This window comes from Cyanistes caeruleus, unplaced genomic scaffold (assembly GCF_971803275.1).
Source record: "Cyanistes caeruleus unplaced genomic scaffold, bCyaCae1.hap1.1 HAP1_SCAFFOLD_65, whole genome shotgun sequence".
NCBI classification, from domain to species: Eukaryota; Metazoa; Chordata; class Aves; order Passeriformes; family Paridae; genus Cyanistes; species Cyanistes caeruleus.
In genome coordinates, this window is record NW_028255884.1 from 857,262 (window position 1) to 872,645 (window position 15,384).

The following is a 15,384-nucleotide window of genomic DNA, read 5'->3' on the forward strand; positions in this document are numbered from 1 at the left end:
TTAGCAGTCCTGAGTGATCTCCCCTGATGTCACCCACTCCGTGTGGCACCAGTTGCTTTCCTGTGGAATGTTCTACCTGCCCCAAGAGTAAAGAGGGAGCTGGAGAAAGAGCTTGCCAGGCTGCTCTCGATCCATTCCCAGCAATCCTGGTTAGGGGGAGAAGTCCAAGCTGGCTCAAATGTGTAAACGTAACAGCTGTGCACAGGAAGGGTCAGTGGGAAGGATGATCCAGGAACCAGTGGCCTGGCAGCCTGAGCTTGCTACTGTGGAAGGCCTTGGGGCAGATCCTGCTGAGTGCCATCCCATGGCATGTGCAGGGAACCAGGGGGTCTGCTGGAGGGTGGGAAAGCTCTGTGGTGGGATGGGAACAGTTGAGGGTCCTGGTGGGGTGTTGAGGAGTTCTGTGAGTGTGTTTTGGGGCTGTTTATGTTGGTGGGTGTGTTGGGGAAGGAGTTGTGTGTAAGTGAGAGGTCTAGGCTGGAATTTGAGTCAGTTTGACGGGAGCATCTATGGTTTGGCTCAGCTTTGGTTATGGAGGACATAAGGAATATCTGTGACTTTTCCTGTTAGTGGTCCTGCTTCTCATGCAAAAAAAGAAGAGGGGAGAGCTGTAATTTACTGGCCACCTAGATATCTGTACCAGGGGGAGGATTAGCCTTTTTGCAATCTACTCAATCGTTTGGACTACTTTTGTAATACTGAGTGAACTTTCATTCCTTGAGAGCTTTAATTTTTCAGAGAATTAGGATATTATCATCCCTCCATAGAAAAGCAAAGGTTTGCAAACGAAAGAATAGCCTTTTTTTAGCCTCTGTGTAGTGTTATATTTTGTAAAATGACTCTCAATGGATGATGTTAAGGCAAAGGACTTGCTGCTTTGAGATGGGAAGCAAACTTGCAACTCTTTCACATTCTCTGGCCATTCCAATTAATTGTTGAAGTCTGCAACTTGTAGGAAATTCTTGAGTTGAGCAATGGGGAAGCTCTCATGAATTGAGGATTCTTAAATGCCAGATCCTTCTCTGCCTTCCCCACAAAGATGTTTTATAGCTGCAGGAAATGACATCAATGGGAAAATAATTCCCACATGTAATTAATCTGACCAAGACTAAGCATTGCCAGCAGTAGCTCCAGGAGCTCCTGCCAACAGCCCCTGCAGGAAGGAGCCCAGCCCCCAATGCACGTGGGCTTTGGCTGCCCTCTGGCACAGAAGCCCCCCAGGGGCACAGGTCTCTGGGGCAGGAGAAGGGCACCAGCACTGCCAGGGCTCGGCTGGGGTGGCAGGTCTGTCTTGGTGGGGACACTGCCACACCTGCTGATTTCAGTGCTGCCAGGCCCCTGTGCAGATTCTGTGCAAGGCCCCGTGCCCTTCCTGCTGCGGCTGCGTCGGCAGCCCTGGGGGCTTCTTCTGCTGCCCTGAGCCTGCAGAGCAGGGCAGCGTTTGCTGATGGTTTGAGGCGTTCCTAAAGATCCTGTTGGGCTGTCTAAGACACTTTGGGCAAGGGATTCCTTCCAACCTGGGCCACTTTGGGGGGGATGGGGGCAGCCCAAGGGCAGGTGGCAGTGTGTGCAAGGGCCCTTTGTGACATATGGTCACCATGGGATGGAAAGGGACAGGGTGTCAGAGGGCCCTTTGTGACATGTGGTGACATAGGAGCTGGCGGTGACAGGGCCATGCCACAGTGCCCAGTGCACGCGACGGGACAGGACGCGGCAGAGCGGTGCTGTGAGGAGCCCCCGCACAGCGCACTCGTTTGTGTCTGACCCGGACCTTTTCCAAGTCTTTACTCGTACAGGTGACCTCGTGGCAAGACTGCGGGCCTTGGTGGCCCGTGGCTTTCCCGAGGCTTTTCTTTTGCAGGTGCCTGCCAGGCCAGACTGCGAGACTTGTAACCTGAAGCTTTTCTGAGGCATCTCCCATTCTCCCGGCCTCTGCCCTCAAGGTGAGACTGTGGGACTTAGTGAGCACAATCATTTACAAGGAGTCTCCAGCCATTATGGCAGGAGCCCTCAAGACCAGACTGCAGGACTTGCTGTCCTGTAGGCTTCCTGAGGCTTCTCTGTCACAGGTGCCTAAAAGGCACAAATGGACAACTTGTTGACTCAGAGATTTCCCAAGGCATCTCTCTTTAAGGTGCCTTCAAGGCAAGATTGTGTCATGGCGGGCAGATTCCTCAGGCTGTTCAAGGTGTTCAGGGGGAAAAGAAAGAAAGAACCTGGAGCTGCCCCAGCACAACAGCCGGAAGAGCCAAAGAAGTTCCAGCCACTGCAGGATGGTGAGTGGCAGAACTGGGCCACAGGGCTGATGGCTGCAGCCAGCTGGGCCCTGCCCCATCCCATCCCATCCCATCCCATCCCATCCCATCCCATCCCATCCCATCCCGTCCCGTCCCGTCCCGTCCCGTCCCGTCCCATGTGGACATGCCGAAGGACAAGACAGAATAGGGGCTGGGGCTGACCCCGGCACTGGCTGTGCTCCATCCCCTGAGCCACCCCAGGGCTGTCCCTGCCTGGGGAGTGCAGGGCTGGGCTGTGTTCTCCAGCCTCTCCTGCAGCCCCTCAGCTCTGGCTGCTCTTTGCCAGATGCAGCCATGGCCCAGACACAAGAGCAGGAGCCTGCCCGTGGCCGCTTCCACAGAGCAGCGCAGGTACCTGCAGCCATCCCCACCTGGGCTGGGCCTGCTGGCACTGCTCAGCCCAGCAGTGGAGCTTGGAGCACTCCATGGAACATGCCTCTCTCCCCTGTCCTTTGTTCTCCTTGCACAGAGGTTCCGCAAATTCCTGCGCATTCGGCACAGAAGGAACACCACAGCAGCAACTGAGGGCGCAGCTGAGCCTGACTGCAGGCTGACCGAGCTCCAGGCAGAGCCTGATGTCAGCCCAGATTCATCTGAGTGCTCAGAAGACTCTGACACTGCAGTGAATGATGAGAGGGAAAACTCTGACATGGCAGTAACTGAGGATGTGGCTATTCCAAATGATGATGCTGGAGAGACTCAGGGCATTGCAGATGCTGACATCACACCCACTCCTGCTCTGAGTCAGGAACTCATAAGGGACAATTTCAAGGACAACTGTGTTTCTTCTGAGCAGCAGGTACCCAGCCTGGGGCCAGAACTGGAGGCCTCCCAGGATTGTGTGCCCCCTCCAGCCACATCCACAGGGCCCCCTCAGCCTTTGAGGCCAGCACAGTGTGATGGGAAGGGAAGCACTTCTTGGGGGAAGCTGGGGAAGTTGCTGCCTTGGACAGCACTCCAAGTCTTCCCCATGCCTCCTCCAGGTGCCAGCTATTGTAAGGAGCATTTACCAGAGTCTGGTGTCCCATGTCACTGTTGATGCCAGGCAGCAAATTGACATTATAAGGCTGGCTGAAGAACACCCTGCTGATGTGGTGCTGGCCCTCCTGCGCTGTGCCCCATCGTGTGACAGGTATGGGGCCCACGTGCCTTGAGAGCTCAGGGCTCACCAGCCTTTAGGGCCCATGGCCCTGCACACCCTGTCCAATGGGCTCTGCCCAACAGGCAGAGAGGTCCAGGAGCCTCGGGCCCCTCTGTGTCCTGATGCTGCTGCCAGTGCTCCCTCCCTGCCCTTCAGGGCACCAGGGCTCTGTCACCTGGGTCCCCACAGCTACACAGGGCATGGCTCTGTGACTGAGACACCCCTGACACAGAGCTCTGATCCCACAGAGCTGCTGAAATGATGTGGAGAGCCATAGGCTCGTCGGGACCAACAGTAGAGAAAGTGCTGCCAACACTGCTCTGTGTGATGGAGGATTGGCCTCTGCACAGCATCTGCACCTCTGATGGAGACAACAAGGATGTTTTTGCTCTGGCTGTGAGTTCCTGGAGCTGGCATTTGATCACCCAGACGTTGCTTCTCCAGCAGCTCTCCATCCTCTCCCTGCTTCAGTTCCTGAGCTGAAACCTGGGCTAGGGGCAGGCTCAGGGGGCACCAGGCCTGCTGCTCCCCCTGTGTCTCCCCTCGGGCCCTGCCCCATGGACACCTCGGCACTGAGCGCTGTCTTTGGGTGCTTCTTTTGCAGGCAACTCTGGTGCTCTGGCTGATTATCCAAGCGCCTGAGTGCCACGAGGCGTTGATCCTTTATTCCGCCCGCCTGTTTCTGGCTCTGCTGTTCCATGTTGTCATCACCACTCAGCAGACGCCACCAGTGGAAGTTGACAGCTTCTGGAGAGCATGCCGGGAGGAATACTGCCTTCCCAGAAAACCCAACAGGTCCCAGTCCTCCTGTCCTTCCAATGCCTTTGTGACCAGCACCAGTGCACCCAATGTGACCTGGGCTTTGCTCTGCACACAGGTTTGCAGTGCAGGCCATGAAGGCTCTGCTTTTCCGACTGCGGTGTGAGAGTGTGGTCATGGAAATGCGATGTAAGTGTGGCTGGGACACGCTGCTCTGTGCTGACACCCAGCACTATGCCGTGGGTCTGCTGGCCAGGTGAGACCCCCTTCTCCCCACTGCCTCTGAAATTGTGCCCTGTGCTTGGGGTGCCTCACACAGTCCCTGTGGTTCTGCGACAGAGGGCCTTGTCACTGAGGGATGGCCAAGCAGAGTGGAAAATGCTGGCTGAGGGTGCCCAGAAGGTGCCTACACCCAAAGCACCCCCATCCCCTCCAGTGTGGTGAGGAAAGACCGGATCTCTGTGAATCAGTCCCGGTCTCTTGCCCCTCCAATTCAGGGTCTTGGTGCCTTTTCCCTCTGACAGGGAGATGCACGGTGCCTCCCTCTCTTTGTGTTCTGGGATTGCACTCCGCCTGCTCCGGCTGCTCAGCAGAGAGGAGCCACCCTGGGATCTGCCCTTCCTGGCATTCTTTGTGGAGGTGAGCCTGATGGCCAGCACTACCTCGCTGAGCTGCCTGCCAGCCCTGTCCCCTTGCATAGCCACAGCTGCCTGGGACGGTGCCCGTGCCCTGTGCTGCTGCCTGGGCCCAGCCCTGCCCAGTTCCAGGCTCCTGCCGGCCGGCTCCCCTGTCACTGCCCTGTGCCTTTCAGGTCCTGGATTGCCTGGACTTGTGTGAATGTGGTGACAGTGTCATGGAGATCATGTCAAAGCACCTGCAGAGCGAGTGCAGGCAGAGGCGTCGCTTGGCACTCAGAGGCCTCGAGGTGCTCAGCAAGTATTCCTTCGATGGTGAGAATGGGGCAGCAGTTGAAGCTGTGCTGGGCAAAGCAGCCCCTTGGGCTGGCTGGGCTTCAGGAGCTGAGGCAGCTGCTCCCAGCTCTCCTGCCTCACCTGCCTGAGTGCTTTGGGACAGCCCTTTGGCCTCTGGGCCTGGCAGCAGCAGGGTGGGGTTGCAGTGCGTCATGGGGTGACTTTACTTTTAAGATATGTTCGGGAGCTGTGAGGAAGTTGAAGCTGGCAGAGGCTGATGGGAGTTTTTTCTTGTGACCAATTATTGGTCATTTCTGAGAATTGGTGGTGGTTTTAACCATTGAGAAGTGAGATCAACTTGTGAACACTATCTTAAAATGTAAAGCCAGGGTTCTTTTGTTCTCTTTGGTTTCCGACTTCTGACGAGGTAACAGGGCTCTGTCTCAGCCTCCTCCCCACCCCACTCCAGGCTGGACAAGGCCACAGAGGGTGGGGAGGGGGGAAACGGAGCCGGCCTGGCTTGGTTTGCAGTTTCTGCTGCTGAACTGAAACCTGACACCATGAACATCTGCAGCTTTCCAAGACTTTAACTCTTTTACTACTTGGATGAAACTTACAGATTACTCCTTTTTTCCAGAGAGAGAGAAGGAGGAGAAAGAGAGAGATAACATGAAGAAGACATCATAAAACCGTCAAAGACAGTGAAGAAAAGAGTTAAGTTTTAGATGGGGAAGAGAGAATAAAGAGATGCTATAATTAAGCTGAAATATTTTTCTATTAAAGCTATGGAGATGGACAATAGCGTTCTGAAAAAGAGCTCCTTTAATTCACAGTATATTGGAAGGAATAGAGTGGTTCAAAGTGTGGATTTTGAGTAAAAGGTGGAGTAATTGTGATACAGTGAGGTGCTGGAACAGAGGGGAGAAGTAATAGTTGAAGATTTGGAGCCTTGAGAGGCAAAGAAGAAAAAATCTGTTTCCAGGGAGGCTCACAAAAACCCATGAAGAGAACTTTTGCCTTTGAATCCTTAAAAATGACATCCCTAGACTCATTTGACCCATAACACACCTCAGAGCGATGTGAAATGGGAGGAGTGAACTGATGACAGATTTCCGGGCAGCTGACATCAGAGAAATAGAAAGCTATAACAGAAATAGTTTTCTTGTGAGAAACTCCGTAGATTAGCAGAAGAAGACTTCTGTTTCTCTACAAAGACTGATGAAAAGACTCTAGCAGGAATTGGGACTGTTTTAAACCAAAGTTCCAAAGTTTTTTGTCTCTATGTTGTCATGTGAACAAGGGAATGGTTGGGTAGTGAGGGAAAAATAGGGGTTTTCTGGAGGTTATTCTAGTTTTCTTATTCTTGTAGTTTTGTTAATAAACTTCCTTTATTTCCTTTTAAGTTTTAAGCCTGTTTTGCTCTTGCTCCAATCCATATCTCACAGCAAGAAATAAGGAAGTTTTCTAGTAATTTTTTAGTTACTGCTTTAAAACCACGACAGTGTGAAAGAACAATTCCTCTTCTTGGTTTAAGACCAAAACTGCAACATTTAAAGTTGTTTTATTAAGCCGTGGAGACAGAGAGAAGACTGTGGACTAAGGCAATGGCTGAGGTTGCTGTATCTTAAGGAAGAGCTATCAGTACCAAGTTGTTACTCAATTTTTTGCTGCTTTGGGCAGAATATTCAAAAGATAGACAACTTCTGACAAGCAGTAATCCTTTCCTTATACCCCAAGTATTTGGATGCTTCAGGACATTTATCACAGCTGCCAAAACTGGATTCACAACCTGTGGGTTTCAAAAGGAGAGCGAGATTTTGCCTGTTCTTGCTTTGGGAAAAGGGGAAAATATTCTCATTCCTTCTTCTCTTTCTTTGCCTACATCTTTTTCACCGACTTTTGACTGGACTCAGCTCAGTGATAAACCATCCACAGGAGCAGCCAGGGCTCCTTGTGGCTCTTTCCTAGTGAGGAAGCTGTGCTGAAGCCGGACCTCCTGTAAAATGCACTCAGCATTTTACATACTGAGCTTTCCTATCAGCCTCCCACATCTCAGCCATTCCGTGCTGGGAAATGACAGACAGGGCTGCAGAGTGATGGGGGGAGGAGGGGAGAGGAGACAGTGCTTCGTTTAATTATCCCACTTCAGCCTGATTGCTGCAGTGGTATCTTAAAAGTGAAAAGATTTGGAAACTAGATTTCTGGTAATTAGCATTGAGAATATTGTAATGCCAGCAGCCAGCCTCTTTCACCGAGGATTTACTTCTCTGGGATGAAATTGCCAGGCTCTCACATCCTCTGATCTCCTCAGAGAACCAGCTCTCACACGTGCTGGCAGACAGCATCTCTGGGCTCAGGATCAGGGGCAGGTAGCAAAGAGGGGACTCTGTCTGTCGGGGCTGGGGAAGATCCATCTCGTCCTTCAGGAGGGAGCCCACGCTGCCAGTGCTACAGCAGAGTGTTTGCAGGCACTGCTGTCACCACATCCTGATGTGAAACTGCTGCCATTTACTGCCCTGGCTGAGGCTGGGGTCCAGCACACATAATAAGAGAGGAGCTTGAAGCAAGTAGTCAAGAGTGAAGGGAGTGTGAGTGTCAGATATTGATGATACAGCGTGCCCAGTCTGCAGCTGCACTACTGGGGGAAACCGAAAGAAAGTATCACAAAAGCAGCAGGCATCACAGATTGTCTTTCACTCTTCAGCAGGGAAGACATTTTGTCTTCTAAAACCTTACCTCTGATAGTTTTTCCCATCTGAAAACTATCTGGGCTGGGGGCAGCACCCAGGGACCTGCCCTGCCTGGGGGAACTTATACCTGGATCTTATAACTAAGTATCAGAAACAAGGGCACACACTCTGTATTCCAGACTCCAACATTTTATTCATATTCTTAATTTTCCATGTTTTAAGTACTACTACGTCTTCATCTACTTCAGTTTCTACCACTTCTTCCTAATATTCCTATTCTTATTCTTTATCATTTTTTGGTTTCTGGAGGGTCTTATGCAGGTTTTAGTGGGGGGGGAGGGGTGTTGGGTTTTTTTCTTTCCTATTACTACTTCCTAAACACAACTTTCTTTTCTTTCGTTAGAATTGTGTGTGTTGCAGTCCAGCAGGCCGCCGTCGTGTCCTGGGAGCAACACCTCCTGTCTGTGTCCATTCCTCATGGCCAAAGTGCCACAGGATCAGCATGGAGTCCTTTCCGGAGGAGAGGAAATGGCCTTGGAGTCCAGCAGGGAGGAGCTGGAGCCAGTGTCCCTGCAAAGGGCCAAGAGCCGTGTGGCTGTGGCCCTCGGGGACCCGGTGCAGGGGTGCCGCTGGCGGTGCCAGGCTGCCGCTGGGAGCCGATGACTTTCCAGGTGACTTCCCGGCCGGACGATGGGCCGGGATGCGGCGCTGAGCCCCGGCAGTGAGGGTCCCCCTTCGAGTGCCGCTTTGGGCTGCCGTGTGCCCTCGGGGAGCCGCCCCAGGGGTGCTGCAGAGCGGCCGGGGCCGACTCGGCCCGCAGGGCCAACGCAGGCCGGGGCAGCCCGTGCGGCTCCCTCGGGGCGCCGGGCAGGCCGCGGGGCAGCCGCCATCTGCAGCCCGGTGCTGCTGGCAGCGGGCACTGATCCTGTGGCTGTGCCGCCAGGCAGGGGCAGCGGAACAGCCCCTGCAGCGCCAGCAGCACCCGCAGCGCCCGCAGTGCCCGCAGCGCCCGCAGTGCCCACCTCAAGAGTGAGCGGCCTTTCCTGTGGGGAAGCGGCTGCCCAGGAGCAGAGACATCTTCCACCATGGCTTGGGCTGCCAGAGGGCCAGGCCCAGCACAGAGTTGCTCTTGTGGGCACAGCTCGGGCTCCTGGCACTCCTCCCAAGCTTCTTGAGGGACAGGCAGCAGGATTCCCTCTCGGGCTAAATCTGCCAGGCTCTGCTGCCTGGCCTCTTCTCCTTCCTCGTGCAGCTCCAGGACGCTCACCTCATCCCAGTCATCGTCCTCCCACTGCCAGGCCTTGAGCTGGCTGCACAGGATGTCGCAGTATTCCCTGCTGTCCTGAGCCAGCTCTCCATCACTGTCATCATCCCAGCTGGACCTGGAGGATTTTCTCTTTGCTTTGCCTCCAGTCACCTCCTGGCCATCCTGGCACAGCTCTTGCTTGCGGCAAGCTTCCCAGTCCAAGAGTGCCCGGCGGCTCGTGCCTTCTCCTGGGGACAGCCGCTGCTCAGGAGATTCTTCCCAATCTGAGAATTCCTGACAGTGATCGCTGTCCACCTGCCACGGCTCCTGCTCCCTGCACTCGTCCCACTCGGAGACAACTGGGGAGGGCTCTTGCTCCCTGCCCTCATCCCAGTCCCGCAAATGCCAGTAGCTCCCCCATACTTGGACCAGCTCTTGCTCAAGGCCTTCATCCCATTCAGAGAGCTCCTGGCAGCTCTGGGCTTCTCCTGGGGACAGCTGTGGCTCAGTGCAGGCTTCCCCTGGAGTCCCTTGCTGGAACTTGTTCATTTCTCCTCGGCAGAGCTCTGGCTCTTCCTCAGCACAGGACTCCACGGCTCCTCTCCTCCCTCTGCTTGCCCTCTCAGCCTCCTCCTGCTGCTCCCTCAAGGCCTGGGCTCTCTGTGAGCCGGGCCAGGGCCTGGGGGGCTGGGACTTGGGCTTCGCCTTCTCCTCCTCCGTGCCTGCAGTCCTCTGGCGCACACAGGTACCTGGACACAGCCACTGTCCTGGGACTGACCCAGGCCCCACAAGCCCTTTATATACCCCCCAGCCGGGGCGGGGCTCTGCCATGTCACAATGGACTTTGGGCACCGCAAGGTCCGGCGTCACCACGGCCCCTGACGCACCGTGCCTGTGTCACAAAGGGCACCCCGGCACCCCGTACCTGTGTCACAAAGGCCACCCTGACACACCGTGCCTGTGTCACAAAAGCCACCCTGTCACCCTGTGCCTGTGTCACAAAGGCCACCCCGGCACCCCGTGCCTGTGTCACAAAGGCCACCCCGGCACCCCGTGCCTGTGTCACAAAGGGCACCCCGGCACCCCTTCAACAGCCCAAGGCACCAGGAGCAGCCTGGAGCAGCCCAGGCCTTGGGGGATTGCAGCCCCTTCTTCTGAGCCGCTCCTTCAAATGATCAGGAGTGGCGGGGGCCAAGTGAAGGTGCAAAAGGAGACCGTGTGTGTCTTCGTTTGAAAGACAGGGGCCTGCTAAGGGAGGCAGGAGGCTCCTTTGCAATGGAAAATGTAAACCCCCTCCCTCCCAATTATTATCCCTTTGAAAGGCATTCTCTGGCAAAGATAGGAGGACAGGAAGAACAGTTTGTGCTGCTTTTGCATGAATTGCTATTTGGTGAGCAGGGAAGAAGCCCCCCATGGAAATGATTTTACTGAGAGGAGCTGCTAAGCGAGAGCTGCCTCTGTGCCAAGCAAAATCCAAGAGCTGGCTAGCTGTGGGAACTGACTACCTATTAAAGCATTTAAAAAGCTGGAACCACCTCTGTGAGATTGACATTTTGCAGACAGGCAAGCCAGGGAAATCTCTCTCTTGCTTCCACCTTTGAGGAGGTACCCGGCTGCCGGTCGGGCCGGGCCCCGCTGCACTGCGGCCCTTGCAGTCGTGCTGACAGAGGCCACAACAATCCTTAAAGCTTCAGGGTCCCCTGACACCCGGGCAACCGAGGAGGAAATTAAAGGAGCGGGTTCGCTGGAGTCCCCAAAACCAACTGGAATAGGAAAATCAAGTAGGGATGAGGCCCATAAAGCCTGCGCAGCACAGGAGCAAAGTGCAAAGACCAGGCCTAGGGGCAGACACAACAATATCTAGGGGAGGTGTGAGGGCGCAGTCTGAGGACATGGGTGCAGACACAGACTGGGGTTAGAAAGATGCAAAATACTGCCACGAATTGCAACCAATCGGGGGAGAGATACAGGAAGATTCTAGAAACATAACTTTCAGTGGGGTGACTTGATGAACGTATGAATTGCCATCAGGCCTTTGGCAAGTGCTTCCCAAGGCTTGAACTCAAAGCCTGCTGCTTCAGGGCTGAAGTCTTTCTGGCCCTGTGTCCCAGAAGGGCTGAATCGCACAGGCTCGGCCTGGCGGGGCCGGGCTGGCCCCAGCAGTGACCGGGTGGGGATGGGAGGCTGCGGGACCCCGGCTGAGGCTGGGCCGAACCACGGCTGCTCACACCTTGCTGAGCCTAAGCCGTGCCCCGCTGCCGGCCCCCGCTGAGCTGGAGTCCGCTGGGCTCCGGGAGGAGCTCCGGGTGGGTCCAGGCCCCCTCGGCCATGGCCTGTGCAGCACATGGTAATTGAAAGAAATTGGCCAGGAGACAAAACTCCTGTTTGATGCCTTTATTAGGATTCAGCTCTTGGGGTGGGGGGGGCCCAAGGGATTGCTTGCATCACAGCTGTTCCCACACTGTCAGCTCCAAGGAGGAGACCCAATTCAGCTTTGCAGCACACACTGCAGAGCTGGGGCTTCCATCCTCATGAGAGTAGCCAGGGACCTGTCGTCGTGGTTTGCTGTCTAGGGCTCTCAGTCCTTTCCAGTCCTCTTTAGGTCATGGTGATGCAGGAAGATGGTTTCTAAGCAGGTTTAGATGATGCAGGGAGATGATCTTGCATCATAGCTTGCTCAAATATGTTTCCATGTCCTCTTATTCCTCTGTTAGCTCATTGTTTTGGTGTCCTGCATGCCTTAGTTTGCATTTTACTCGGTTACACAGCTTCCTGGGAGTTTCTTTGTTCTAGTGTGGCACAGCAACGACCATGGGAGTTGCCTGGTTCTGTGGCATACCTTTCTAATGGGTTGCTTTTGTTAGTTGGATTTAGCCCCCATGGGAGCAGCTCTGTTACAAGGTAGCAGGGAAGTAAGGGGAAAGGGTACAGGAATGTCTCATAAGAACCTTTAAAACACTTCAGAAACTGGTAAGTAATTAACATTACTAATAACCATCGGAGCAAACAAGGGGTACAAGGTTTACAAATGGGATAAGAACATTAACTGTACATAACTAAACACAGTATTTCATCTGGGGTGGATTTCTTGAGAGATTTTATTCATGACACCTCTCTTCCCCTATGCCCTGTACACCATGGGTAGCAAAAAAAAGGTCTTGTGAGACTGCCTATTATAACTATATGCCTATGTAATATGCTATATTTATATACATAAGGAAAAAAAAAATAAAGGAACAATGCTAGAGAAAAGGAAAATCGCTGCTCTCTCAGGTGGTGCCCAGCAGACAGAGCCTGCCAGATCAGCTCTCTGCAGAGCTCCAGCAGCACAGCCAGCCTAGGCCCGACAGACGAGGCTTTGTCCTCCATGCCCTGCGGAGCTGATCTTGCAGGTTATCAAAGACGGAATATCGAGCCCTCTCTATTGCCTGTAGGATGTACAGTGTTTGAATTGCCAGGTTTACAATGGCAGGGCTGCTGCCATCCACCATGTTCACAAGGGCTGGAAGAGAGACGAACAGAGCCACGGTCAGATCCCAGACCTGTGAGGACCCACGGATAGCCCCCTGCCAGGGCCATCCCAGTCGGCTCTTGCCATGGCCAGCAGGGAGCAGGGACCAAGGGGATCAGCCTGAAGCTGCTGGCCACGAATGTCCCATGTGCCCCTGAAATCTCGGTGTGCTCTTCTCACGCCGCCCCTCATCCACACGGGGAGCAGAGCCCTCCGCAGCCAGGCCAGGACCTGCAGCTCCACCCGCCAGCCCCACTGACAGCCCGCTGCCCTCACTCACATTTGTAAATGAGCTGCAGCTCTTCCTTCTGCCCCCTCAGGAGCCGCCCGGCTATCCCTGGGAACACAGAGCCTGTCAGGGCCCCAGCGGCACAGCTCCCTGCCAGCGGCGCTGCCAGCCCTGTGGCCACACGGCCTCCCGCCCCGGCAGGGCTCAGCCCGGGCCCTTGCCGCATCCTGACTCAGCCCAAGGGCACGGCTGCCAGGGGCCGGCAGCAGCAGCCCCGAGGGCAGCCGGGGCTCCAGGGCGCCGGGCCCGGGTGCCGCTGCCGGGGCAGCAGCCGGGGCTGGGGCCGAGCTGCGGCGGGGCGGGGAGGGAGCCCGGGCTCGTGGCTCACCGATGAACCTGATGGCCGCCTCTTGCAAGGGCTCCTGTGGGCAGTCCAGGTACGGCAGGGCCCGGCGCAGCTGCTCAGCCGCTCGCCTCTCATCCTGTCCCAGCTGGAGAGAGAGGCAGGAGGGAAGGGTTGGTGCGGGTTCTGCCTCTGCGGCCAGCCCCGGCCTCCCGTGCCCGCCCAGCCCTGAGGCCCGGCCAGCAGCCGCTGGCGCCGGGCTCTGGAGGGGGCAGAGGGCCGGCTGCTGCCCAGGGAGCCGCGGTGCCGCCCCTGCCCGCAGCCCCAGTGTGGGGCTCCATTGGCACCCGGCTCGGGGCCACGGGAGCCTGGAGAAGAAGCCGTGTGGCCGGCTGCGGCACTGGGCAGGGGCACAGCTGCCAGCCCCACAAACCGAGCGCCGGAGACAGGGGGCTTCTCCAGGCTGAGGCTGGGCCTTCCAAGCCGTCCTTACCAGGCACTCGGTGATCATCCACAGCTTCTTCTTCTTCACTGGTCTTTCCAGATCTCTCCTCTTCAGGAACTCAGCCGCACAAAGCAGCGTTGCCCAAGAAGCCTGGAGAGCAGCAGAGACCCGCAGATGGCCCCACAAGCCAGGACACAGGACCCGCATTTGTGTGCCAAGGCCTGGAGGAGGCTGCAGCCGGCAAGGTGCCAGGGCAGGAGGCAGCCGAGCCCCGTGCCCGGGTGACAGCAGCAGCCCGGGAGTCCTCACCTCCGCCACCTGCTGGTTCTCGTCTTGGCAGTGGAAGAAGAGTGGCAGCAGGCTCTGGTGCACGTGTGACTTCAGGGCCTTTTTTTCCTTTTCCGTTAGAACAGTCATCAGCGATCGGAAGAATAATATGGACACCAGCTGCACCTGGCTATTATCCTATATGAAAGGAAGGAAAAAACACCTCAGCCCTGTCTGCATGGGGCTCAGCAGGGCGCAGGTGGGCAAATCCCCAGGGCACCAAGTGTCTGGGCAGCACCCAGTGGCCTCGGCTGGGGGCACAGAGCCTTACATGGTCAAAGAGTGGCAGGAGCGCCTCAGCCAGCTGCAGAGCCATGTGGCTGGGTATCAGCATGTCCTTGTCCAAAACTATAAAGCTGAGCACCATGATTGCCTTCCTAACTATCTCTCCATCTGCATCCCACAGGAGCTCCACAAGACTTTCAGTCAGGCTCTGCATTTTTTCAGCCTGTGTGGAAGACAAGTCTGTGAAACGCCACCCTGCTGCCACAGGGCCAAGAGGCCAAAGGCCTGTCCCAAAGCACTCAGGCAGCTGAAGCAGGAGGCAGGAGAGCTGGGAGCAGCTGCCTCGGTGCCCGAAGCCCAGCCGAGCCCAAGTGACTGCGTTCCCCAGCACTGCTTCAGCCACTGCCCACTTCTCACCATCGAGGGATCATCAATCAACTTGAAAAGGGCCCTGAGTGCCAGGTGACGCCTGTCCCTGCTCTCGCTACTCAGGTGCCTTGAGAAGATTTCCAGGACTCTGTTAGCACTGCGTTCGCTCAAGTCCAGGTAGTCCAGGATCTGAAAGGCACAGGGCAGTGACAGGGGAGCCAGCTGGCAGGAGCCCAGAACCAACACAGGGCATGGGCACCATCCCAGGCAGCTGCAGCTGTGAGGGGGCAGAGAGGTGGCAGACAGCTCTGCAGGGAGGCAGTTTTGGCCATGGGGCTCACCTCCACAAGGAATGCCAGGGCAGGCAGATCCCAGCGTGCCTCCTGTGTGCTGAGCAGCTGGAGTAGGTAGGGAACAATGCGGGAACACAAGGGGATAGAGGCAGACGACATCTCCCTGCCAGGGTGAAAAAGTAGCCAAGACTGTGAGCCAGGGGGACAAACATCTCCCAGGCCTGATTCACAGAGCTCTGATCTTTGACCACTGTCCTGCAAGGGGACCTGGGCCCTTGGGGAGGTGACTCCTTGTGGGCACCCGCCTCTCCCAGCCTTTTCCAGTCTCCTTAGCTGTCCCTTGGTGACGAGGCCCTCTGGCCCACAACAGTGGGGACTGTGTTGGGCAACCTCAGCACGGGGCACAAATGCCAGAGGCAGTGGGAAGAAGGGGGTCTCACCTGGCCAGCAGACCCACGGCATAGTGGTGGGTGTCAGCAGAGAGCAGCTTGTCCCAGCCACGCTTGTGTTCCATTTCCACCACCACTTCCTCATGATGCATTTGGCAGAGCAGGGACTTCAGGGCCTGCACTGCAAAGCTGTGTGCACAGCAAAGCCC

General features: G+C 55.9%; 1 protein-coding gene and 1 long non-coding RNA gene across 6 annotated transcripts in view; one reads left to right on the plus strand and one right to left on the minus strand.

The window, feature by feature from the left end:
- Positions 1 to 4,388: 4,388 nt before the first annotated feature.
- LOC147647109 (uncharacterized) lies at positions 4,389 to 5,141 on the plus strand. Its single transcript, XR_015281635.1, has 3 exons — positions 4,389 to 4,453; positions 4,722 to 4,836; positions 5,009 to 5,141. It is a non-coding gene; the product is annotated as an uncharacterized LOC147647109 (long non-coding RNA).
- Positions 5,142 to 12,124: 6,983 nt separating this feature from the next.
- LOC147647110 (maestro heat-like repeat-containing protein family member 7) overlaps positions 12,125 to 15,384 on the minus strand; it is a 48,508-nt gene continuing 45,248 nt past the window's right edge. For all 5 annotated transcript variants that reach the window (XM_086872456.1, XM_086872455.1, XM_086872457.1 and 2 more), the window contains 9 exons: positions 15,227 to 15,364; positions 14,835 to 14,949; positions 14,542 to 14,682; positions 14,171 to 14,347; positions 13,882 to 14,037; positions 13,621 to 13,722; positions 13,173 to 13,275; positions 12,836 to 12,892; positions 12,125 to 12,546 (listed from right to left, as the gene is read on the minus strand). In XM_086872456.1, coding sequence (XP_086728582.1) covers positions 12,347 to 12,546; positions 12,836 to 12,892; positions 13,173 to 13,275; positions 13,621 to 13,722; positions 13,882 to 14,037; positions 14,171 to 14,347; positions 14,542 to 14,682; positions 14,835 to 14,949; positions 15,227 to 15,364 — 1,189 coding nt within the window. In that variant the 3' untranslated portion in view covers positions 12,125 to 12,346. The remainder of the gene's footprint in view (positions 12,547 to 12,835; positions 12,893 to 13,172; positions 13,276 to 13,620; positions 13,723 to 13,881; positions 14,038 to 14,170; positions 14,348 to 14,541; positions 14,683 to 14,834; positions 14,950 to 15,226; positions 15,365 to 15,384) is intronic.